Source organism: Bacillus rossius, chromosome 14 (assembly GCF_032445375.1).
Source record: "Bacillus rossius redtenbacheri isolate Brsri chromosome 14, Brsri_v3, whole genome shotgun sequence".
NCBI lineage: Eukaryota > Metazoa > Arthropoda > Insecta > Phasmatodea > Bacillidae > Bacillus > Bacillus rossius.
The window spans coordinates 12,158,527-12,185,485 of NC_086341.1; the positions used below are offsets into that span (position 1 = coordinate 12,158,527).

Genomic DNA, 26,959 nt, shown 5'->3' on the forward strand with positions numbered 1-26,959 from the left:
TTAACTACTGCTATCGTGTATTCTCAATTTCTATTTTATAGAATTAAAATATCTCAATCATAATTATTCTTACTTTGGGTTTCTCAAATCGTCAAGTAGAGACAAAAATTGTGTCATATTTTACAGAAAAAACTGAAGCATATAAGTTGGTTTGGGGATTTCTTCTTATAAATGTTATAACAAATATACAAAATAATTTACTTTTAATAAAAAATTTGTACATGTTACAAACTTAGAATTATACATGTATATATTTCTGAAAGTACAAGTTGTTAAATAACACAGAAACTACTCTCCAATTGACAGCTAACATAGTTAAAATGCTTTAACACAAACAAAATACTAAAAAATTCAAAGAAGTCCAAAAATGAATATAGGGTGAAAAATAATCATATGAAGAGTAATGATAATCTGTCATTAAAAACTAGAAACTACATATATGTACCTTATCAGTTATCATTCATTAGCAGATCCACTTGCATCAGGAATAACTCTGCAAACTGCTCAAAATACCACTAATTTTGAATAAACAAATCACATGTAGGTATTTGAGTTTGTGGAGTACATTCTTGAATGACATGCAATATTGTATATTAGGTACAGTGTTGATTCGAGTAAGTTATGTTAACCAGCTTCATGGTTCTGTAAAGCGTTACTTATTGTTATTACATTGCCAATTTTGAGATGATATTTATTTGCAATTGCAAATTACACTCTTCTTTGCCACACTTCTACTGGAGCACTAGCTTACAATACAACTACAAAACAATGCTAAAAGGCACTACGATTCTTCATGCAATATTTGAACAAAAACTCCTCCCACCCCATCGTTACAAAGAAAATTTTAATGTAATAAACTAGAGTCCCGAAAACTCGGCCTAATGTGGACCGAAGGTTGGTCGAGATTGTGAATATGCAGAGTTATCGGCAATGGTGTTCAAAAAGAATAAGTATGAATGCTTCATCAGAAAATACGGTACTCTACTTGCATGTATTGTTTATTGTTTACTTGAAAATACAACAAAGAATTAACTGGCCAAATAGTATCTTTAAACAAAGTAAAAGTACGTACTTCATGAAGGCATAGACACTTTGTTACATGAAAATGAACAATAATGAATACACAGTGAACAATAATTTACATAATAAGACAGAAGACTACAGGTAGACTGAATACTGAATGGTTGAGCGCGCGCCGGCACCAGACATATGGGGGAGGAGTGGGGGTGTGGCGCGAGACAAAGGAATGCGGGACATTGAACGAGTCTGCGCGCTGGGATTTTCCCCTAGTCAGGGTGTGGCCGAGTTATCCGGACTGCCGGGTTATCGAGTGCCGAGTTTTCGGGACTCTACTGTATTAACAATTCGTTACATCTGAATGCTATATACATAGTCAGTTATATACAATAATAATTTCTTCTTAGTCTTCCCATACATATATCACAGCTTTGAAGATGGAGAGGGCTGAACGAAATACAACAACCTTAGCACTAATTTTTACAAGCCAGTTTTGGACATACAAAAAACATACCCGCACAAACAATACTGTAGACGGGTGTGTGTATGTGTTACCTTTCAGCAATTTGTGACATCAATACACAAGTGGTGTGAAGCATATACATGGCATATGCTAAAATAATATAATTACAAGACAATATGATCAACATACTTGCAAATATCACATCTGCAATACTTATTTTTTTTTTATTAAACTATTATAACAAGCCTACTTACAGCAGTGAGCCAAGGTGACAGACTCCATACATATACAACACAAAGAAGGACAAAAATGAAAAACAACTGCCACAGAACACGAAATACAAAAACAAAACAATAAAAACGTTGGCAGAAAAAACATACAAGAAAAAGTAAAACATTAAGTACATAATTAAGAAAATAAGAAATACAATGCACTGCAAGAAAATAAAATACATATACTTTTACAACGGCAACTACAGCAGATAACTATTGGACAGTAAACATGAGAATATGAACAGATACATTGGAGTTATGTTAATTTTTAGAATTAATATCTACAGTTTTAATATCTAATATAGATAATAATAACCAAGTAAAAACGAACATTGCATCTTTTCCCCTGATATGTCAAAACTTATTTACTGATCTATTTAATAAACAATGAAGGATGATGGCGTATATTAAAAGCAGGGACTAGATGCCTGTATTTTCAATAAAATAATTGCAATGTGACTTGTGTTTCAAAGAGTCACTTACAAACTTTGCATGTTCCTTCTTGCTCCTTAAGAGCCTAGTGTAGTTTGTACTACATCAATATTGTAATTTGGACATTTTTGATGTGACGTCTAATATATCGATGAACGCTGGCTGCACGCACGAAAAATTGTCGCACTACGGATGTCCCACTACGGATGTCCCACTACGGATGTGTCCTGTTTACGCATGCGTGGCATCTCTGGTATGTTGCGGACGGTACAGAGAACTCGGCCGGCACGTGGCGGCGTACTGGTTTGAGGTTATTGGGTTATTGTTGTGCACCGCGCCACGGGAGCATATTCGCAAGGAAATGGCGCTCTTACAAGTACGTATTATTTTAATTACTAGTGTAAATCAGTATATTTAAACAGTGTTGTATGAGTATTGTTTTAGCTGTGTAACTAAATATTTATTGCTGGTATGATAGTTTTCACGCTTTAGTTTGACATTGGTAATTATTTGTCATGAGTTATTATTTGATCAACTAAATCACACACCGTATTATAGTTATGAGCCCACGAGCGTGTAAATATTTCGAGTCCAACAGAGAATATGCTAGTTAAAAGAAATTCAAACAAATTTTGTGCGTGGAATATTATTAATTTATACCATCTGAAAAACTTACTCTCAATATGGTCTCGTGGCCATGTGGTTAGCATGGATGACTTCCAATCCAAAGGTTATTGGTTTGAATCTCGGCCGCTGCAAATTTTCTTTTGTACTTGTAAAAATAAATACGGCACACGCAACATTTCAAAAGTAATAAATATATTTGAATTAATAAATGAAAATTAATAAAAGTAAATTTATTAATTAAATTGTACATTTCATTTCACTCCTTTGTATCAATACAAAATAGTGATAATTCAATAAAAATGATTCAATGTTATTCATAAAAGTATGCATAGGTAGATATTATCATACAAAAGATAGAAAAATTTTTAAAAAAAATTCTTCCTCGAAGAATATAATATTTTTAATGCCTAAACGGTTTGGTTGCAAAAACCTATTACGGCTCAGTCTCAGGCCGAATATGATATTTCCTTTTCTTCTGGATCAATCATTTCATCAATGCTTTGTTATGACATTGTCACGTTAAACTATCGTCCATAAACCGACTTTACAGACAACCAATTTTTCAAATATGTTTTGTCCAAAGTGGATATTGTTATATAGAAAAAATAATTTTTTTTTTATTTATAGTCTGAATTAATTTTGTTTGTATTTTGTCCATTTTGTTAGTATTACTTCAATTGTTCCAGATCATGAAATTAACTCTCACCTTGATCTTACCAAGGAAATGTAAAAACTAGGCCTGTGCGAATATTCTAATTTTCGAATATCAAAACGAATAGTTTATTATTCGTATTCGATTCGATTTCGAATACTAACACTTCGAAAAAACGAATATTCAGTCATTTACGAAAAAGGCTGAGCCGGATCACTACATCTGGCCACGTAAAGCCCGTTTGAACACAGTAATTCGGAGCGATAACTAACGTATTTTATGTAGAAGAATGTCGCCAGGTCATTTAAAATAGATTTGAACTGTCAGCATACTGATAAAGATAAATATGTGTCTGTAAAATCCACACAACCGGGACGTTATAGTTGACAGTTTTCAGATTAGAGGGTGAAACATGGTTTGTCGGCACTGTAATTTCGTTCCGAACGTGACGGCGAAGAGAAAGTAAATTGTACAGACCATGTGGAAAACATCTGGCCGCATACTCACAGCAAAGTCCCCAAAAGCCTAACATGCTACGTCAATGTTTTTCAATAGGATAATACACAGTAAACGACCGGATGCAGGCGGCAAACCCCCCCCCCCCCCCCCCCTCCTTCATACCCTTCCCACCCTTCCCAAATTCCTCGCGTAGTGACAGCTCAGGCAATTATCCTGTCCCGTGCGTCAAAAAAAAAAAAACTCTTGCCAAGAACTTACTTAGCTTGCGATCACATTACATGGTGTACCAAGATTGTGAAGTAAGTGTGTTTTCTATGATGGTAGATCCACGGTTCAAAGATTCACTAATTGAGGATGAAAATTAAAAAAAAAATATGGGTTGAAAATTTGTGCAGGGAGGTATGTAAGCTGTGTAAGCTGAACACAGTAGCTGAAACTATAACTGAGACAAGTGAGGCTACAAGTGAAATGCCTATTAAGAAGTCATCTCTGTGGGCCTACTTGAAGCCTTCAACAGCAGCTCAGTCTATTCTTGCAAGCTACGAAGAAACTATCCAAGGAGAAGTAAACTAATACTATCTGGCAGCACCCTTAATCCCAAAGAATGAAAATCCTTTCAGTTTCTGGTCAGAGAAGGGGCGCACTTGTTTCCGAAACACAGCTGTGGTAGCAAGAAAGTACTTGCCTATACCTGCCACACAAGTGTGCAGTGAGAGACTTTTCTCAACAGCTGGCAACATTGTGACGTGTAGAAGAGAGAGTCTACTCCCCGAAAATGTAGAGCAGCTTGTGTTTCTGCACAAAAATTTAAATTAGCTAATATGCAGTGATGTGACAAGACTCTTTTTAATACGAACTAATTATAAAAATGGAGAACCTTAAAATTTTAATTACTGTCAGTTTTTTGTTTTTTGATTCTACATATATTGTATCAGTAAATATGTACCTGTTATCATATTGTAATGTGATGTGATATAACATGTTTTATGGGATTACAATTCTCATTCCAATTATTCGAACTCAATATTCGTATTCGAGAATAATTTGGTATTCGTATTTGAATTCGATTCGAACTAAAAAAACTGATATTTGCACAGGCTTAGTAAAAACACATGATTGAATCTGTATTAGAGACAAAATAAGAAATGTATGTGATAAGTGCAAGTATGCTATTATAATTGGCAGTAATAGATTCAATGTGGTAGTTAAAAAGTACATAATTTTAAATCAAGTGTGAGAATTAAATCTTTAACCAACTTGCTCTTGATAAGTGTGTGATCAGGTTAACATAATTCCAACTAACAAAGCCAAAGATTTCTACTGAATTTCTGTCCTCTTCGCCTTCTGGGTGGGTTTGATCTCGGCCTGAAGAGTTGGCGTTCCGGCCGTTGGTATTTTTTGGCGGCACGTTCAGACAGAACCAGGTTTTACGTCACAGGGGGGCAGGTAGGCTGCATCCGCATCCAGTTCGCCCTCCGTCAACCTAAGGAACACGGACAGATGGTTTCATTAGAACAGCACACTTCCGGCAACACGCCACAGCAACACTGTCATTGCTCTCAAGCCTGGTACACACGAGCATCTCCCAGGAGGAAGAATCTAGACACCTTGTGCATCTCTGCTCATGGTGAGCCTGCGTCTCATAAGTGAAAAACAGGAACACACTTTCCTCTTTCGCCGATATTTTTGCTCAGTTATCTATAACATCAATTTTTCAGAAAATTGAAACAATTTTGGTGAGATATCTTGGCTCTTGGGTTGAGTTCTGGTCTGACAATCAACAGTTAGAATCAACCCAAAAGTCAAAATTTAACCCAGCCACATCAATTTCACGTTCCGTCAAATATGAATTACTGACTGAACATTTGTAGGCAAATTGATAATGAAAAGGGTTGCAATTATTTATGCATTTACTACAGAGTCATTCCGTGTGAAATCACCACCGCATGGTTGCTTGACCATTTTAGAAAATTTTAATATTTTTACCCAATAAAGTCTTATCAGTTATCAGTATATTTGCTCAAAACTATTTTTATTTAATTTTTATCTGCCACCATTTTGAATCAGGGCTCGATTATCTTCGCTACTGCGTGCAAAAATAAGGCCTCGTAGAGGTTTTGTTAAAAGTTTATTTATTGCCTTGACTAAAAGATAGAAATTTCTTGTCTTTACTGATAAAAAGAGAACATTATAGACTTACATAAAATGTATAAAATTTACTAAATGCATTTGGAAAACATAAGAAAAATGACCTTGAAATATGCCAAAATATTGAACATTTTCAGCAATTTTCATGACCTTTTAAGGTGACGGGGTTGGAACCAAAACACCAAATTTTCTGTGTAATAACTACGACTATAGTACTTTCCAGCTGTGTTGAGTTAAAGTAAAGGTTTTAAGCCCTTCCTGCTTTTTTTAGCTTCAAAATTTCAAAATTTTCAAATTTTGCTAATTTCAAGGTCAAATATCTTGAAAGGAGGAGGACCGGATAAAATTTTTCTGTTTATGCCAAAAAAATACATCTATTAGTGATTATCAAAATGTGCAAGTTTCATTTTGTGGTTCAAACTGGTTTAAAAGTTAAGAGTTATTTGAAACATGTGTTAAATTGCTATACACGTAAGTACATATAATTCAACAGTTGTTCATGTGTTCATATTATTTTAAAAAATGTCTGTCATTAAAATTAAATTACACTTTTAATATAATATAATATGTACATAATGTGTATAATATGTAGGCTTAGTTAAAAAACTCACATTAAGAGTGCGCGATACATGTGGTTCCGAGCAGCAAAATCGACGTTTGCGGTGGAGCAGATTCTGTAAATACCATGACATAAATTGGATTTTGGTAAAATATTATTTACAGAGTAAGGATGGATCTTAAAATGTTATTACTCGAAATTTCGGTATGCGTCTTATTTTATTAACTAATTATTCCTAAAAACGGCGAAGTTTAGTAGACGAATGCTAGTATATTTTTATTGGAAATGGGAAACAAAATAATAATATTATACAACACATATGTGTGCATGAGTTAGAAACAGCAGGATGCATTTAGAAGCAATACCAGCTGAAAAATCTGTTCCGCCGTAACCTTTGTAATCGGTATACGAAGAACAAATTTTACACATCGTAGTTCACGCGTCCACACACAGATGTCGGGCACTCCGCACGCAGAGGTTCATTGCAGTAACACATAACAGATGTCGCACATGTCGGAGATCGTCACTACTTGTTTTGTTGTATCGCGCTACCACGAAGCCACATTTTTAAATTGAAATAGGTGGGAAACGCTGCAATTGGTGGCAATAAGACGCGTTTTAAAAAGAATAGTGACAAAGGAAACCTGCTTCTTTCTGCAAGGCGGAAAAATAAATGTTAGGTAATTTATTTTTAAATTGATGATATTAGTTTGTTTTTTATTCCAAAATCTTTAAAACGAGTGCATAAAACGTTCCATTTATCTGAATATTTCAAATAACAGCAGCGCAGAGACTGTGGCATCCGAGACCGGCCGCAGCGTGGGAAGATAGCGCGGGAAAGGGCGGGCGGCGCCGGGCTGGCAAAGCCAGTGCGCATTCCACGTTCACACGCTGGTGACAGTAGATAGGACAAACTGAATCCTTAAAAATGAGATCATACCATGTTTCACCAACATCGGAAAAAAAAATTACAAGTTTTGATCTCTTTAGTTTATTACATATCCAGTTATTATAATTACATACGGCCATCTTTGTATTGTCTCGTGGTAATAATGGGATTTGAAAGTAAAAGTATATAATTTAAAATGTCACTGAAAACTAGATGCTGCGTGGCATTTTGCCGAAAACGAAAATTAGAGCACGTTGACCTGTCGTTCTCCATATTACCTGCTAGGGCTGCTACTGTAGTTTTTGAAGTTGAAAATTAAAAAAAAAATTAATAATGGAATGGAAAATAAATATAATAAACAGAAATAAAATTCATTACTAAACGATTATAAGTTTCAATCTGGCTGTATAATTAATTTGGACTTTACTAGTGCAGAAAAATATTATATAAGTCAGAGGTGCCCACCCCCTCCCCCCAAACACTATGACTCACCCCCCCCCCCCCTAACCTAATAATACGCCCCCCCCCCCCCCCCGAAATTTTTTATGCCATTTTCTCAATGATTTACTAAATTATTTTATAATATTATACTTTTTAGTATAATATTTTATCACATTTTGCATTAATTAAAACTGATTTTCTAATAATAATATTGGTTCCATCCTGAACCGACAGATGCCAAACTGCTTTTGTTGAGGAAAGTGCGGGGTTTCCAATTTGATTTGCAAGATCCCTTTCAATTATCAAAGCACCAGAAACGTATTTTCACATTAGAAGCTATAATTATCTAAATAATATATACATTTTTCTCGTCTTTTAACCACAACCCCCCCCCCCCCCCTGAAATTTTAATGACGCAGTTATTACCCCCCCTTGTGGGCACCCCTGTATAAGTACATACACTTCTAGATAAATTGGTGGTCATGTGGGTAACGGCGTCATAGCTCTCAACTAACGTTTGAGGGTTCGAATCCACTTTAAATCAATTTTTTTTTTTCTATTGCGGAAATAGTTTAACGTCACATTATAAGGACTAACATAAAGCAATTTTACAATATCAGTAGCCTTTATCGAAACAATATAAAATATGGCGACTACAAAGGTGCCAACTATCACACACTAAACCTTTCTCAGGTTGTATCTGGCTGTAATTTTTTTGTTGTCAAGTTGCAAAGAAATGGTATGATCGCAAGGGTTTTGCTTACAAATTTAAGCAAACGATCATTACTATGGGAGTGGCGCCTCTCCCTTTACTTACTCTATGTGCTGCGGCCGGAGGTTTTTTTCCCCCCTCGTTGCAGTAACAGTCGTTAATATTTAATGATATGTTGTTTATAACGACAAAATACACACAAGTAATACCAAATATATTTAGTTCGAAAAGTTAAAGAAATAAAATGGGGTGAAAAGGGGGGGGGGGGGGCAAATGGGCCAGCCCCGATTTTACAAAGGCAGCGATTTTACGAATGCCATCCTTGGAACCGTGAGCCAAGGGCGCCCATACCCATGGGCAGGGTAGGGCTGTGGCCCCCTCCCCCAGCTTTCAGGAAGAGGAAAAAATGTATGGGTTATTGAGGATTTTTGGCAAATTGTGAGTAATTTTTGAAAATTTTTGTCAATTTTTGAAGGTCGGTCACCCCCCCCCTTACAATCTATCATATAGTCTGCCCCCCTCCCCCTACAAACTGCCATATGGGCGCCCTTGCCGTGAGCATACGTAAAATCGTGGTTCTAGTATTATTAAAATGTGGAAACTAACAAGTTCTAGTGTTGTCACAAAAAACGAACTCGAACCCAAATTTATTGACACAAACTTGAACCGAACTATTTCAAAGTTCGGTTCGAGTTCGAAATTTCGAACGTTCGCACAGCCTTATGCAATACAGTAGAGCACTCCTCAACCGGAATCATTGGGGGGAGGTCTATTCCGGTTATGGGAAAATTCCGGGTAAGGGGAGTTGCAGTAGGGAGGCAAATAAAAAGGCCTTTACATGTTGCACATATTAACTTATATGTATAGCCAAAGTTCTACTGTAAATATTTTCCACAGTTATAAAACCATACAATAAAAAATATGTAGATCTACAAGTACTGTTTTCAAAATGTACCGGGTCGTAAAACTCCGGGCTGGTTGAATAACCTTCATTCTAGCAAGCTGGCAAGCGGGTGTTTCTTATCTCTGTGGGTGGGTGGGGGCGTGCGTGAGCGAAGAGGACGATGAAGAGGGTTCGGGGGAGGTAGTAGGACTACAGCTACAGTGTTGTGTTACTTCTGTGTTGACGTGCTGGATGATCTGTTTGTAGACTGTTTAACCATATATTAAAGTATAAATATTTACATAATACATATTTGCACACTAAATTATTGTCTACAAACTGAAAGCATCACACATTGGAAGTAAATGTTACTCGCTATCACGTGTGTCAGCGTGTATAGTGGGAGTCGGTGTACATACTCTCGGGCCGGCCGGAATTTTCCGTTTACTTGACATAGTGAATCAATAAAACTACTTATAGGATAAATATCTTTATAGTAATTCACGTCCTACGCGAAAACCAGCTGTGTATTTACGCAATGCGCGGGAAAGACAGGCTATAATTAGCTCTCTGACAGATGTGCGCGCGCGCGCCTACATGTACAGTCAGGCAAAAGCAAAAACGCCTCGTTCCAGTGCAGAAATGTTTTGGAGGTGTTTTGTAATGTTTTAATTTTTTTGGAAAATTAGTTCCGGATATCGGGAGTTCCGCTTGTGGGACTTATTGTTGAGGGGTGCTCTAACTGTACTACTCTTGAAATGTCACACGTGAATGGAAACTTATCAAATAAGAGTAGCATAGCAATTATATATCGTGTCTATTAAAAACATGATTTCAGAGGATTTAAAAACGGCTATCCAGGATTCTTTTTGGTCATTACATATTTTCTATTGCTACATCTGGACACACATTAATGTTAATTGTTGCTGACATCACATAACACAGTATAAACAAATACTAAACGTCCAAAATATATACGGCACAACTGCATTGCCAATTCACTATCTAGCACTAGCGGCCGGCCGAGGTCGACGAGCGACCTGAAAGATAAGGTGTAACACTGTGAGAATATATAACTTTATATAAAGTTTACATATATACACAACGTGTATCTAAAACATGTACAAACTTCGGCAGGCTGTTTCTGGAAAGAATACAAGACGAAAGCCTAATAACCACTTTACTCATAAATATATATATATATATATATATATATATATATATATATATATATATATATATATATATATATATATATATATATATAGTGCTCAATAACCAAGAGTAAACTTACTTTGGTTACGTTAGTGAACCTATGACTAGCCTATGGAAATAAAACGCTACGTAACATGAACGGAAAAAAAATTAAGTAAAACATAATTTTTCACTCAAATTAATTACAACTTTCAATATTAATTTTCGATGGGCTATTTCGTGGGCATCTTTAGTGGAAGGCCGCGGTGTGCTAGGGTTAATGGCTGTCGCTCATTAGCTGTTATAGTCTCTGTATCATATTTAGATATACGGTAGCTTCAATTACAGAACAGCCACTGAGTGACAGGCAGCAAGCCCTCCCACACCTTAGGCCGCGGCCTTCCACCATAGACGGTCATGGCTCTTAACGACACATATAATTTATTCTAATATTTGCCGTAATATAGATACACTACTTAAAATATAACAAGACTCTCTGAAAAAGGATTGAAACCCAGGCCACCGCGAATGCGAGTTTAGTAATTGTACCTTCAGAGGTAGTATATAGGTGGGTAGTTACCACGACCATGTTCTACGTTATATGAGAAGAGACATACGTTTCCTTTCTGTAGCGAGAAGTTGGCTCAATTTCAACATACCTAACACAATGATAATATAGTGAACTGTAATTCAATTTCGAAAAACCGATATGGTAATATTTTGTATTCAGAAATAACTTCCATTGAGATAAAGTCCATGTTGTCCAAACTTTGACGTTCACTTTTTAAAAAGTTTCTGGCAGTCCAATAGTTTTCTGGTAAAATAAGATCTTTGCAATCCTTTTCACAGAGACCTTTCTCACAAGCTAAACGTCAAAATTTGTACAATGAAATAGATTATAGTAGTTCTGTTTAAATTATGATTACCAGTTGTGATTACAATAATAATAATAATAATAATAATAATAATAATAATAATAATAATATATGTGTAATATACTGTAATGCCAGTAACATTGACTTTTAAGTTCACTTAATTGGTTACGGAGCAAATATTATGTTGATCGATAAAAAAGGTATACTTATTATACACAACATACATTTATAAAAGTTAACTTAAAGTTAAAATTAAAGTATGGACATTTGGATTTACAGAAAATATATAAACTATTATCTAGGTCCATTGCAGGGAAAACAAAGATAAATTCTTGTTTGACTTTTCTTGAAATCAAAAACGTAGACTACACGGACTTCACGTTTTTTTTTTTTTGTAACTTCGAAACGAAATTTGGAGAAACAATTAACAAATTTTCATTTAGAAAATAGTAAACTAGCAAACTGATTAGGATAATATTTCCTGGAGTAATTCAGCTTCAGTTGCCTGAGCCAGTACCTAGTAATTCGGGTGCCAGGACGCCGGCCAGACAGAGCGGAAAACTGTTCCAGCCTATCAGGACACGCCATTGGTATTAACGCCACCTCGCGCCATTGGTATTAAAGCCACTTTGCGCTATAAGAGCAGAAAAAGTTGAGGTCAAGCCGATATTTTGTAATGCGGAAAGTGCCGAGATCGCCGATTTATCAGAATTGAATATGCTGTTATCTTCTCAAACTATTAACAAATTATGTTGTGTTTTATTCTTTACAAATCAACGGTACATTTGTTACAAAACACGAGTCAGAAACGTCAAGTGTATTAAAAAAGGTATAAATAAGAAGTTTCGTTCTGCAGTTGTCAGACAGATGACAATACTAAACTATTAGGTATGTAGTGTAGACTTGTATTGAAGTTCTTTTTTTTTTTTTGCTTGCAGTAAAATGTAAAATAAACATGAGTGATAATTTTACATTGTAATATTTTATGTACCAGAACTGTTGAACAGTTTTTATTTAAACGAAGTGGTGTTGTATCACACAGTAACATCCACGAAGCGTAAAGGTTATAAAATGTACGCCGAAACAGTTAAGCATAAAATCGGCGTTCCTTTAAACGAAAAAAAAAAAGATCTATCCGCTCTGTCTGGTTTGTATGAAACGGGCGTGATAGTCCAGTGTCGTCTTGTGCTTCTCAGCACATCACAAAGCCGTTGCCTCGACTGCTTCAGCTGACTCATCCCACCCTATCAGCCGTCCTTCATTTGTTCTATCTCACCCCACTACCCCCCCCCTCCCCCCTTACCAGGTGGCATTCCGTTTTCCTACTAGTTCGTGGGATTTCCACATGGTGCCGCGCCGTACGCTTTTCTGGCCGAATACAACGCTATCCTACGAGGAAAACATGAACCACTTCAACTGACCGCGCGCGAGAAAATATTATCTCCCTCGCACTCTTAACATTCTTTACACAGTTTGAAATTCACTTGGTACAGTTGTGATGCCAAAGTTTTATTTGTGAAAGTGGGCTTCTAGTTTCAGTGAGAGATCAGTATTTTTCTCTTCTGTAATATTAAATGTTCTTCCTGTCATAGTTGTGAACTCTGTAGGTCGGAGGACATCCAAAACATTTTTCATCACCACCCATGATACTTCATTGCTTGTTAAACTGAAGCTTGTTGATGGACCACCTGGTTTGTAGAATACCACCTTGATATAATTTATTTCCTTTGAAACCTCACACACTTTACCAATGTACCATCTGTTGTCATAAACACACACAATATTGTCCTTCACTGATATGTCACTGACATGGAAAACTACAGGAGTTCCATCAATAGTATATTCTTGATGGTTTCTGACGAATTATGCTGAAATGGTGCTGACCTATCCTTTGGTACATAACAATGATGGTTTCTAGTAGGTACTTACAATTCTTTTAGCTTCATCAAACCGACTTTTTAAACGAAGCACTACCTTTCGAACTTCACTTTCCTCTACAAAGACAAAGTCGATTCCTTTATTGTTTTCCACGCAAAAATTGAACATGTTGATTGGTGTTGTAATGTGGCCTTCTACCGGTCGTTGCAGACTTGCCTTAACCACAATTCGCTTTACAGTCCCACCTACCCCATCACAAGGTCCCTTGCCATGACTTGTTGCAAAAAAAATGCCACTCAGCATCACCTCCAGTCTTCTTTATGTTTGCACAGGTTAGTAAAATTGAACCTGTTTTTGTACTGACCTCCTGCTCCATCTGAGAAATAAACAACTTTATTCAAATTGTGAACAAAGGACTTAATGAATGGTATCAAATTTGTTTGGAATGTGTACACAGCCAATGTATTATGATTCATACAGTCACTTATAACACAAAGGTGTCAAATACATAAATTCCTGGTTTCATCTCTGTAGTACACACAGAAGGGATGAAGTGTGGCCTGAGAGTTGATCCAGTGATAACTCTGATTAATGTGAAGTTTTCAGAGAAATCACCAATCACTACACATTCATCACTTTTAAGATATTCTTTCTGTGTTTTCAAAAACTGTGATTGACTATGTGAGATAAAATTATGTTTTTTTCAACACCATTAGTTTACTAGCAAATGTTTATTTGAATTCAGCATATGTTTCAATAATAGTAACAAGACTGCAATGGTCACTCATCATCCACTGCTGATATGTTATATCATCATCTTCATCACAGTAACAGTTCAATGTTTCATCTAAATTCAAGGATGCTATTCCGGGACACTTTGCACATTCCCCAAACATACAGTCTTCACTGTTCAGATCACACACAATTTTTTCAAGAAGGATCATCCAGTCATCTATTTTAGCTGCTATTGTCATTAGTTTGAAATTTTGGTGAATTGAACACACACAAACAGAATGAGTGCCACTCGCTCCAGCCAGGATACACCACTTGGGGCGTAGAGAACAGAATGTTGAAAATCCCAACTTTACTGATGGATGTTCTTCTTTAAACTTTCTGTATAGTTCTTTTAAATTGCATAGGATTAAACGTTTTTGCTTTAGTTCTTTCTTTCCATTTTCAAGACAAACTGATTTAGTATCCTTCATTCCAGGACACATTCTGCTAACTTCATCACTTTCATAAAATTCAACAGCCAACTCTCTAGTTTCTTTGGAAATTTTTTCCCTGATTTCTTAGATGTAAGCTGTGGAATGACACCATGTTCCTGAACTATTTCGTGGGTTTTTCTAACTAGGTATTCACTCACACCTAACTCTTGTGTAGTTTTTTTTATTGACCAGCTCTTTGGTACTACACTTATAACTTGTATCGTCTCATTGTTGGATGTGCTGGTCATAATTCTTCGCTTTAGATCTTTAACAAGATGTTGTAAGTCTTTTGTGGCAGTAACAACAATCTTCAGTTTTAATTCTTCTTCCTTATCTTGAAATTCACAGCTGAAGTTAAAAGTGTCACTTAATTTTTTCTGAATCGCACCAGAAAATTTGCTTACAGTTTGCTTTACTTCTAGATATTTCTTTTCAGCAATAAGTTTCACTATTTTAGTAGGCGAAACTCCTAAAACAGAGCCTGCGTCATTGATAGATTCCACTACAATTTCAGGTGAAAGGAATGGCTCTTCATCAACACTTTTTCCAACATCAAAGTTCTCATAATCACAACTTGAAGGTGTTGAGAGATTTTTATGGCAACAGCAACAAACAGATTTACCAGGAATCAGTGTGGGCCATCTTTCAGACAATGCTAGGGATATTTCCCTCAACTGTTTTTTTAATAACTTTTTTATGGCATGAAAATGGATCACAACACAAATTTCCAAACAAATGATGGTATTTCTCCAAATATTTATTTTCGTGATAAGTACACACACTAGCTAAACAATCTATTTTAACTCTTTTTCTGAGAAGGTAACGTTGTGATTCATTTAATCGTGATGCAGTCTTTAATTCTGACTTTCCATAGGACTGATTTTCACAGCATTCGTTTGTAACAGTTCCCACAGAGCACTTCATGTTTCTTGTAATATTGTAGCTATATATTAATTTTTAAAGTGTGTACATATTTAGAAACCAGTAAGAAAACCTAGTTTACATTCAAGAAAGCTACTTCACTGCAGAACTTTACACAACTGCAAATAACAAACGAAAAAACATACGTAATTGCTTAGGATAAAAAAAAACATAAACACATCTTCATTCTTTGAGAACACACACAAGACTAATCTTGTTGGCACTGTCTGTAGACAGTTACAACTTGCCAGGCGAATGATTAAACTAGCCTTGCTTGCCATCCATGTCTCCTTACACAGACGTGGGTATCTAAAGTGTACAAGAGAATATCAAACTGTGTAAAGAATGTTATTGTGAGTTTCTTTACTAAACCTTTTTGTACATATAATGTATAAGTGTAATTTAATTTTAATGACAAAGACATTTTTAAAAATAATATGAAAACATGAACAACTGTTGAATTATAAGTACTTATGTGTATAGCAATTTAACACATGTTTCAAATAACTCTAACTTTTAAACCAGTTTGAACCACAAAATGAAACTGGCACATTTTAATAATCACTAATAGATGTAATTTTTGGCATAAACAGAAAAATTTTATCCAGTCCTCCTTTTAAGATATTTGACCTTGAAATTAGCAAAATTTTAAAATTTTGAAATTTTGATGCTAAAAGAAAGCAGGAAGGGCTTAAGTTAAAACCTTTACTTTAACACAGATGGAAAGTACTATAGCCGTAGTTACTACACAGAAAATTTGGTCTTTTGGTTCCAACCCCAAGTCATGAAAATTGCTGAAAATGATCTATACTTTGGCATATTTCAAGGTCATTTTTCTTATGTTTTCCAAATGTATTTAGTATATTTTTATACATTTTATGTAAGCCTATAATGTTCTCTCTTTATCAGTAAAGACAAGAAACTTCTATGTTTCAGTCAAGGCCAACAAGAAACTTTTAACAAAACCTCTACGAGGCCTTTATTTTTGCACGCAGTAGCGAAGTTAATCAAGCCCTGATTCAAAATGGTGGCAGATAAAAATTAATTAAAAATAGTTTTGAGCTATTAACTGATAAGACTTTCTTGGTTAAAAATTTAAATTTTTTTTAAATGTATCAGCAATTATTAATTTTAAATTTCGATGATTTCACACGGAATGACTACAGCAAAATAAGTAAAAAATAAAATAACAAAAACATTGCACACAATTGTTTTTAAGCGTGTACTATTTTGAAAGCACTGTTACCGTTCCCTTAAAAGGAGAGAGATGCAAGACAACTTAAAGGGGCGAAGGGGCAAGAGTGAATGCATACGTACGTGAGCACACAATTTATTAAACAATTATGAATTCTTTAACCATGTAATCAAAACAACTATTTGAATCTGAATTTTTGGCTTCAGGCCTGCCTCCTTTACAGCAAGAGGTCAATAAACATAACAAATGCAATTTTAGTAGAAGCAATATTTTAGAAAAATCTCCCACTGCAAGGGTCTGAATATCAAAGCAAGAGCCTTAATGGTGATGGTGTCGTCTGTCTGACCACCGCACTGGTGTTCTTCCTGACACTGCCTCTACACAACAGGTAAATGACAATGCTGCATAAATAAACTATACAAATGCATGGCTGATCATTTTATAAAACAAACCTCCACGTTTATTATGAACAACTATTAAACTATACTAATAATCATTTTGATCAAACCAACAAAAAAATTTGCCTTAAGAACATCTTATCTAACTTCTAATATTTTATTATATTTTTTGACTTCATTGTATTTTAGTTTCCGTGATATTTGCATTATATATATATTTTTTTAATTTTTTTTAAATTTTTTTTTGTATTATGTATTTCCCATTTTTTTTTGTCCAGTTTGTATCATGTTTGTCCATGTGTCTTTGTAACCTCTTTGTATATATGTATGGTGTCTACCACTATGGCCTTAGCTGTTGGTAGACATGTCACAATTTTAAATAAATAAATAAATAAATAAAATAAAATAAAATAAATAAATAAGTTAACATCAAATTCTACTTTAATCTGAGATTCCGGCAAGTTACAATATTTGTGTTACAAATTAACATATAAACGTGTGTGTGTGTGTCTATGCTATCCATTTTTTTTTGTAACTTGCCGCTAGATGGTGCTGCAAGGCATCAACTTCTAAACCGTTCAACCGATCGCCATTGGGTGAACAGAAAATCATAGGTCACAGACATACAAACAGCAATCGTGTGTCATTTCTCTATGTCTACCACACTCTCATATAGCGCTATTCATTTTGCTTTAACCGGCAAAAATATATAACTCTCTGTTCAGCCTGGGCAACGCTGAGTAATGAACCTAGTGTGTATACATATATATAACACAAACATACACATACAAAGATTGCACAACGTTATGTAAAAATATAAAGACATTTTGACGTGACAACGTCTAATAAATCGATGAACGCCGGCTGCACGCACGAAAAAGTGTCCCACTACGGATGTCCCACTACGGATGTGTCCTGTTTGCTCATTGTACGCATGCGTGGCATCTCTTTTCATGCTCATTGTACGCATGCGTGGCATTGTCTCTTCCACTCGATTGGAACAACCATCGATTTGACTTTTCGAACATATTTTCGTTTGAATTATTAATATTATGTATTTAACTATTGTCCACCGATTTTCAGCACAATCGGTACAGTTATTTAAAAGTAATGTTGAATATTCAAATACGTTTTGAACCAACAATGGTGTTTTACAGTTACACATAATAATTCAAATTACACCCGAGATCTTTTGCACAATGTTTTAAAAAATATTGTAACACATTATAAATAAATTTGGTGTATTTGGGATGTGTATTTGTTATAAAAACGTGTTATAAAAACGAAATAATATTATTCCCCTACCATGAACAAAATTTTTATAAATATCTATATCACATCTGAAACTATTATTATTCAAGTGTGGCCTCATGGACGTGCGGTGAGCATTGGTAACTTCCAATCTTCAGGATGTCGGTTCGAAATCCCGGCAACTGCAAAATTTTTTTTTGTAGGTACTTGTAAAAATAAATACGGCGCATGCAACATTTCAAAAGTAATAAATATATTTGAATTAATGAATGCAAATAAAAGTAAATTTTTTGATTAAATTGTACATTTCATTTCACTCCTTCTTTGTATCCATACAATTCAATAAAAATATAATATATAATTCAATATAAATATAATTCAATAAAAATGATTCAATTTTATTCATAAAAGTATGCCGAGGTAGATTTCATCATAAAAAAGATAGAAAAATTAAAAAAAATTTATTCCTAAAATAATATAATATTTTTAATGCCTAAATGGTTTGGTTGCAAAAACCTATTACGGCTCAGTCTCAGGCCGAATATGATATTTCCTTTTCTTCTGGATCAATCATTTAATCAATGTTTTGTTATGACGTCACGTTAAACTATCGTCCGTAAACCGACTTTACAGACAACCAATTTTTTTTTTTTTGCAAGTTTATAGATTATTATTTACTACCAATATCAAACATCTTCTGACTCAATGACGGCTTCAGAATCCACTGTGGTATGTCTTTATGAATGAGTCAACAGAATACATTGCCTGCCAATGTGGTTTCTCTCGTCCAACTCACCTGGTAATAGTGAAGTGAAGTCCCAACGGGCTGCTCCTCGGGGGCACCACACACAGCTCAACCCTCGTCCGTCGCAGGGGACGACTTCTGCAGCAGGTTGTCCGCAACGGGAACTCATCTCCCGGCAGCGAACTCGCTGACGACGGCCTCGGCTGGCAGCGGTGGATACTGAGAGTAGCGGATTCAGCACGCCACTCGCAAATTTCTGCAACTTGGTGACCAGTGACACAAGTTGCCACACTCAAAGCCTTCACACAGCTCCTCCCTTTGGTTTAGCAACACTCGTTATGCCTTGAAGTCTCAAAACTACAAATGTATCTACGCTCTCACAACTTCAACTTGCTGTCTGGGACTCTACACAAAGACTGGATACAAACAATGTACTTCCTGCGAGGAACAATGTTGAGTCGGAAGTGTTTGTTATTGATAGCTTGGCTGCACTTTGCGAACCTCACTACAACCACCTGCCCTCATGACCTCTACTTAAATGCTTGAAGCGCTCTTCTTTAGTAAAGAGTGACACTCGCTACTTCTTACAGCCGCAGTATCTTAACTACTGCGTGATTTCTGCAACTATCAGCAACCAGTCTACTTCAGTAACTCTAGCAATATGCAGTCGACAAGGCTCACCAGAGGATAAGTCCAACTTCTTCCGATGTCATCGACGGGGCGTTAGGCAACGGGCAGCTTGTTGACGGTGTAGCTCGTGAGGTGTTGAGTCAGCGTGGCAGTCTTCTGCGTCGTCCACTGGGCTGCTTCTGCTGCCACTTCCGCTTCCGACCACGGAGCGGGAGTACCGAGGACTGCCGAAGTTCCCCGACCGCGACTAGGCAGCAGCTGCAGCACTCAAATACCCTGCGCATACTGTGCATGGCATGATTGTATCACAATTCGTAGGGGCACTCACATATATTATGTTCTGGTACATGGGTACCCATAACAGCACACTGCTTCGAATCACCCTATCAAAATACTAGCCACCAACATCCATGCATGGTGTGAAATACTACTAGCGTACTAGCATCAAATCTCCTGGATATCGGGGACCAAACAAAACAGCCTTGGGCTTTCATTCAATGCTTATAATGGCAATATTAGAGAATTTGAAAGAATACAGTAATAATTTTCCCAAAATCAATATTTATGTAATTTTTTTAATATTTGGTGTTTGGATTTCATTACATTTTCCCCCCAGATTTTTTGTTAATCGACTTGCTGTTAGATAATCAGTAAAAAATATATCGTTCATTTCAATATCAGCACACTCTTTATATTAAAACAACTTTTTATCTCATGATTGTACAATGATGTTAGAGCAGGTTCCAGCTTTATAAATTTTGGTTATCATAGTCAAAACTAAAATTGTACCTGATCTAGTTTGGTTTTTGATACCAGTATTAAACTTTTTGAAATTGAGACTTTTATGTTTAATTTTTCTTGATGGACCAGCTGGGACGTCCCGCCCCTCTGGTGGAGTCTTAGGTAAAAATGAAATAGTCAGAACCACCAGTATGGTCCCGAACCTGCTCTCTCAAGCTGTGATGAAGAAAAAACATACGGCAAGATGTCAAAAATACTACAACAAATTGCAGGGATTGTACATGCTTCCATTTTAATACCAATTAGTGATAAAAGAAACATGCTCATGCTGCAGTATGCCTCAGTTCAGAATGCAATATACCTATACATACAGATATAGAGGGACTATCATGTGATTAATATACAATGACACAAGAGATTACAAAATGCAAATATTTCGGTGCTGAATGTGATTATAGTTATCACACTATTGGTTACATGATACAACAAAATCTCAACAACTATAACCACAACAACGATGATGATGATAAGTGTATGCAGAATTAAGTGTCTAAATGTAGTAGAGTTGAAATCGTAGCCAAAGACACAAACAATTACAAATTACAGTGACTAGCATAAGGGCTAGCAAGGCGAAGCATCATGTGAAGGTGCTCCTTCCCAAACAAATTATTGAATATTCTGCATGCCTGCAAGCACGCCCGTGTCTCTGTGCCTTTCATTTTACTTCCCAAAATTGAATCGCATCAGCAATGTATAGTAGTACAACTCATAGTACAGTTCTTCATAAGCGTGAATAGCAAATGAGTCCCGATGCGAACCTGTCTTTGAGAATGTGCTCATTCATTTCTTAAATACCAACTAACTATACATTATAAGATAAATGAACATTATTAAATATTACCATGTAGCCATCTAGCCCCGTGTGACATGGAGTTATACTGTCAGTGTTCCTACTTGCAGGCTCATGGTTGTTACAAATAATCAGCGTAAAATAGAATAATACTGCCTGGTATGCTCATCACAAATGCAACCTTAAGGCGGTGCCAAAACCTCGTCAACAAATTACGATTAATCAGGTCGGAGGTGGAAACTCTAACCTAATCTCTAAACATGCGAGGACCGCCATGACAACCGCAAGAAAAGCCCTAAGGCCAAGTTTATAGAAAACGCAAGAACGCAGAAACGCAAGAACGCAGGACGCGACAACCGCAAGAAATTCACAGTAGTTTATAAAAAACGCAAGGACGCCGGCCATCGCCAACGAAAAAAATAAAATTTCAGGAATAAGTCATGATTATTTTTAAAATTTTTGTTGTACTTATTGTACAGACAGGGAAAATTTTGGATAAGCTGAACAAGAAATTCATCAGCTTCCTTCATTGCGCTGTATTCACTAAAAGAATGCCAGCCAAAACCATAAATAAAGAAACACAAGCGTAACGATTACAATCGCAGAGCCTTCTATATGCATTACATGACAGTTTCAGTTTCCACATACTAAAGCAACCAGTATAGAAGGCCGAAACGCAAGGAGAAAACGCAAGAAGTAGAAAGTTGAACAACTTCTGCGTTGCGTTCTTGCGTTTTTTTATAAACGTGCTGGTAGAAGAGTTAAGGTTGAACTTTTACCGTAGCTGCGTTTCTTGCGTTAGGCCTTTCCAGATCCTCGCCTAAACCCGGCCTAAACCTAAGTAGGCGAGCATCTTCGTCTCTAAATTTGACAAAAACTAACATCATTAGTTTATTTATAAAATAAACATCTTTGAACTATATTCTTATAATTTATTGTGCTACATGGCATTAATTATGCAAACATTCAACAAATATACAATTTTTTTTTATGTAACTAATAATATCTGCACTACTAAAACTTATTTTATAGGTAACATAACCTTTTAAAAACCCTAACATCAACTTATCTGTTGTAAAAATTATTTCTTAGATCAGGAGTTTTAGGGTCTTACTTTATTCGCATCGTATGATTGAGAAATAATATTATTGTCAATTTTTGGAAACGGTATTTGCAATAGTTAAAAATTGTTCTATTAAATTTCAAATAAGAAAACATGCTCGAAACGAATTTTCATTAAACAATTAACGAAATGTCACCAACTTGATAGAGTAATTAAATTAGCACAAATTTTTATTTAAAATTGTTTAACATTATATATGACATGTAGAACAGCAAAAGGTTTTCAAAACGTTGATATCTAGTAAACTTTATTTTTGAAATTTTAATTTTGAAGCATTAAATTTTGATGTTAGGTTGAAGGCCGTAGCACCTATACTTCGGGTTTCTTCGTGTATGATCGGTAAGGATTTCGTTTCCGTATACATATTGCGGGGGGGCAGGAATGGGCGGTGCAGGGCGGTGTCAATTTGATTTTATGTTGTGGATGTAGAAATAATTAACTTGTATTTTTTATTTTATTGTCAAAATAGATTATAATGGACAGTCAAGGAAGAAAAGTTATAGTTTGTGATAACGGTACTGGAGTAAGTATTGTAGAACGTTTGTAGTGATTTCAATTTCTTAGAATCTTTTTAATTTTTTCGTAAATGTTGAAACTAACAGTACCTGTAAAATAAGGCAAGTGATTATGTAAGTGAAAGAATAAGTGGAAATAATAAACCTAATTTTTTTTTAAGAATTTTAATATTTTTATTAAAATTTTAGGTATCATTAATGTATCTGACAACCTAACCTAACCTAACCTAACCATACCAACCAACCTTCACTTGAGTTGTTATTGTACGTCGTCCCCATTGCTCTTAGTTTCAACATTTACACAGTTAAGATCACCTTAACTTTGTAATACATAGCCGCTGCTGAAAAAACTCACCACCATGGAAAAAAACTTGTCACCACACTTAACCATGAAAAATCCTAGCTACTGCAGAAACACCAAGGGTAACTTTCTATAGCCCCCACTATTAACAAAAAAAAAATAGAAATTGTATATTTTAAATCTTTTAATGTTCTTTTATTATCCTTAAAAAAAACTTATAAATTCCTGCAAGATTATGAAATATTCCAATGATGCTGACCTAATGTAACCAACCTCTGTGCCATTGTACAGTATTTTAAAAATAGTTTATCTTACCTAACCAGCCTACCCAATGCCTTTACTGTATTTAAATGTTGCTGACATTTACTTGCTGTAAAAAAACCTATGAAGAATTTACAAATATTGGAAAATAAATATTTGAAGAAACTTTAAATAAATTAGAACTATAAAATTGTGTAATTTAACTTGAAAATTCCACGCACACCCACACGCACACGAAACAATGAATTTGGAGAAATATTAAAAGCATATGCTGTATCAAACAATTTCATAGTCATTATTGAGTTATATCATCATAAATGACACATTCAATAATGAAATTAACATTTGTGGGCTACAGGAAGATAACTTTGTCAATAATTTTAGATGACTAAAAAAATTATATCATTGATTACTTTATTCACTTTTCTCGTGAAAAATCTATTTTATAAACAATTACCAAATTATGTGTGTAAATTTTACCAAACTAGGCTCACTGTTTTTTTTTTCCAGGTAAATCACAGCAACCACTAGCATCTAGTGGGGGGGGAGGGGGGAATTGTTATTCCCTGTATTTACATACTGTTTTTATTTGTTTGACAAGTCAATTTCAAAATTAGTTACATATTTATCAAATTCGTTTTCTGATATGTAATGTAGTTGATATGATGTACCAAATATGATGGAACTAGAAAAATAGGGGTCATATGTGTGGATTGTAGACATCTAGTTTAATATTAAGCTTACTGATTCCAGGTTATTATCAAAGTTTTATACTTATTATTTTCAAAATTAAATGTATTTTGGTTATAGTGCAGTTCTGCAGCAAAAACACATTCATCTGCTTACGTTATTTTAATTTTTACGTTAAAATACAATTGTGTACAGTAACACGGAACAGTTGCTCCCGGGGAATGTTGTGACAAGTTTTCCCGTCTTTGTTTCAGTTTGTCAAATGTGGCTATGCTGGATCCAACTTCCCTGCTCACATATTCCCATCCATGGTTGGACGGCCGATAATCCGAGCTGTGAACAAAATAGGCGACATTGAAGTAAAGGTAAGTTACAGAAGTTGAAATATGGTTTTGATAGGACTTATTTTCACCAAATGTATTCTGATGTACCGTGTTAGAGCGCACAGGTATTTCACCACATCAGCAACTATGACTTTAAAAAGAATGCAGACACTTTTGTGTTTTCCTTTATGTCAACTGTGGTCTGGAGGTATTTTCATCGCTTCCCAAAGAGACAGTTGCCTCGTTGTGATTGGCTATGATTAAGGAGAGATTATATGGTGTATTGTGATAAGCATGTTAACACTCGTATAACATAGGCCTACCAAAAAGCACCGAAATGAAAGTTAATAAACCATATAGCACCAAAATTCAAGTTATATCCTGCAATTAACAGTATTTGACTGAAATTTAAGTCAAATCTCAAAAAAAAAAAGTGATCTTTTATTGCTTGAGCAATGCTATATACCATCTCATATCATCGTTGGTATATTACCAACAAATGACGTTAATTACGTCCCAGCGGGTGTATGTGGATGCTTAATTTTGAGTTAGTTTTTCTGTTTATCTTTGAATGTTTAGTTAGCATTCAAGTTGGTATTCTATCATATTTTATCAACAAACATATATTTTTTGTTAAGTAGGCCTATTTATTGTTTTCTTTTATAATATCCAATGTTAATGTAGCCATAGAATCTTTTATTTTGGTTAAGTGTAAATAAAGGTGTATGGCCTAAATAATCTTTGTCACCAATAAGTACTATAAATAAATTGTGTGGACTTGTATGTTGATTTTATTGATAGGGATTTTACATTGCAGTGTTATGGATAGAGACTTAAGGGGCTAGTATCGTAAATTATTTTGATTCTCTTATTACATGTTAATATTATGATATTATCTCAAATTAGCTAATGCCCAGCATGTGTTGCAATGCCAGATTCAATTTTTTTTTTTTGTAATTTGTTTGAAGTAGGTACACATATACAAAGAATCTATCTCTATATCTCCATCTATATCTCTCCAGCTCTCTATATCTTTATATATTTCTTCATATCTCACTCTGTCTTTATATTCCTCTATACCTCTACATATCTATATCTCTATATACCTGTCTATATAACTATATCCTATATCTGTATCTTAATCGGACGTAGTTATGCAAAAAGGAACCAACCCACAATTTTGTTATATTTTATTTGAAAATAAATTAAAATAGTACAAGGTTGAACGTACCGTTGTTGCTATTATTATATCAGTATTTATACAAGACCATTAAAATGATACCCACATTATGTTATCAATACGAGAATTACAATTTATAATTAACTTTAACTTCAAAATATTCAGAATAGGTTTTTTGTGGGTTGGTTCCTTTTTGCATAACTACGTCCAATCGTCTCTATCTCTATCTCGACTCATGCACCACGGATATTATTCGGACCATAGAAAAGAGGAACCGTCATAATTGGTAGATATCTGATACGACTCGCGTGCCACCTTAAATTCAGCTTTAAGGGTTGGTTTTATCAAAATATCACCAAGACAGTAACTTTCCTCTTGTTTCAAAGTTTATAAATGCAAAATTTTGTCGATATCGGACAAACAACGCATTAACGATGCAATAGCGAAATTTCATCAAGAAAAATTAAATGTGGCTGTAAGAGTTGGTTTTATCGAAATCTCGCCAAGACAGTTACCGTCCTCTTGTTTCATAGTTTAAAAGTGCAAAATTGCATTGCGATCGGATGAACGATGCGTAAACGCATAGAAGATGAACACACAAACAAATTTTTTGACGTGACGTCTAATAAACCGATGAACGCCGGCTGCACGCACGAAAAAGGATTACTCATTGTTCCGTTATGCACATTGTCCCATTACACTTTGTCCCGTTACGCTCATTGTACGCTTGCGCCACATCTATCTCTCTTCCACTCGATTGGAACAACCATCGATTTGACTTTTTCGAGGCACATTAAACTTGAAACACTCCCATTCGTTTCCTACTTTTCCTATCATCATCCTATCCTTAACAGAATAACACAGATTGGAAGAAGTTAAATAGCAAACATGTATAAAAGTTATAGTTAAAATAATCTCTTCATTAAAGTAATAAACATATTTGAATTAATGAGTGCAAATAAAAGTAAATTTATCAATTAAATTGTAGATTTCATTTCACTCCTTCTTTGTATCCATACAAAATAGTGATAATTCAATAAAAATGATTCAATTTTATTCATAAAAGTATGCAATCATTTCATCAATGTTTTGTTATGACGTTGTCACGTTAAACTATCGTCCGTAA

General features: G+C 35.1%; 1 protein-coding gene and 1 long non-coding RNA gene across 5 annotated transcripts in view; one reads left to right on the forward strand and one right to left on the reverse strand.

The window, feature by feature from the left end:
- Positions 1–291: 291 nt before the first annotated feature.
- Positions 292–22,662, reverse strand: LOC134539155 (uncharacterized). 4 transcript variants are annotated; one of them, XR_010076273.1, is made up of 4 exons: positions 22,555–22,658; positions 19,901–20,134; positions 19,271–19,475; positions 292–5,405 (listed from the first exon to the last, which is right to left on the reverse strand). It is a non-coding gene; the product is annotated as an uncharacterized LOC134539155 (long non-coding RNA). The 4 variants fall into 4 exon arrangements; XR_010076271.1 differs by lacking the exon at positions 22,555–22,658 and adding an exon at positions 22,220–22,481; XR_010076272.1 differs by having other exon boundaries at positions 19,271–20,134; positions 22,555–22,662.
- Positions 22,663–22,884: 222 nt separating this feature from the next.
- LOC134539156 (actin-related protein 2-B) overlaps positions 22,885–26,959 on the forward strand; it is a 25,691-nt gene continuing 21,616 nt past the window's right edge. The window contains exons 1-2 of the mRNA XM_063380919.1: positions 22,885–23,086; positions 24,585–24,695. Of these exons, the coding sequence (XP_063236989.1) occupies positions 23,039–23,086; positions 24,585–24,695 (159 nt within the window). The 5' untranslated portion in view covers positions 22,885–23,038. The remainder of the gene's footprint in view (positions 23,087–24,584; positions 24,696–26,959) is intronic.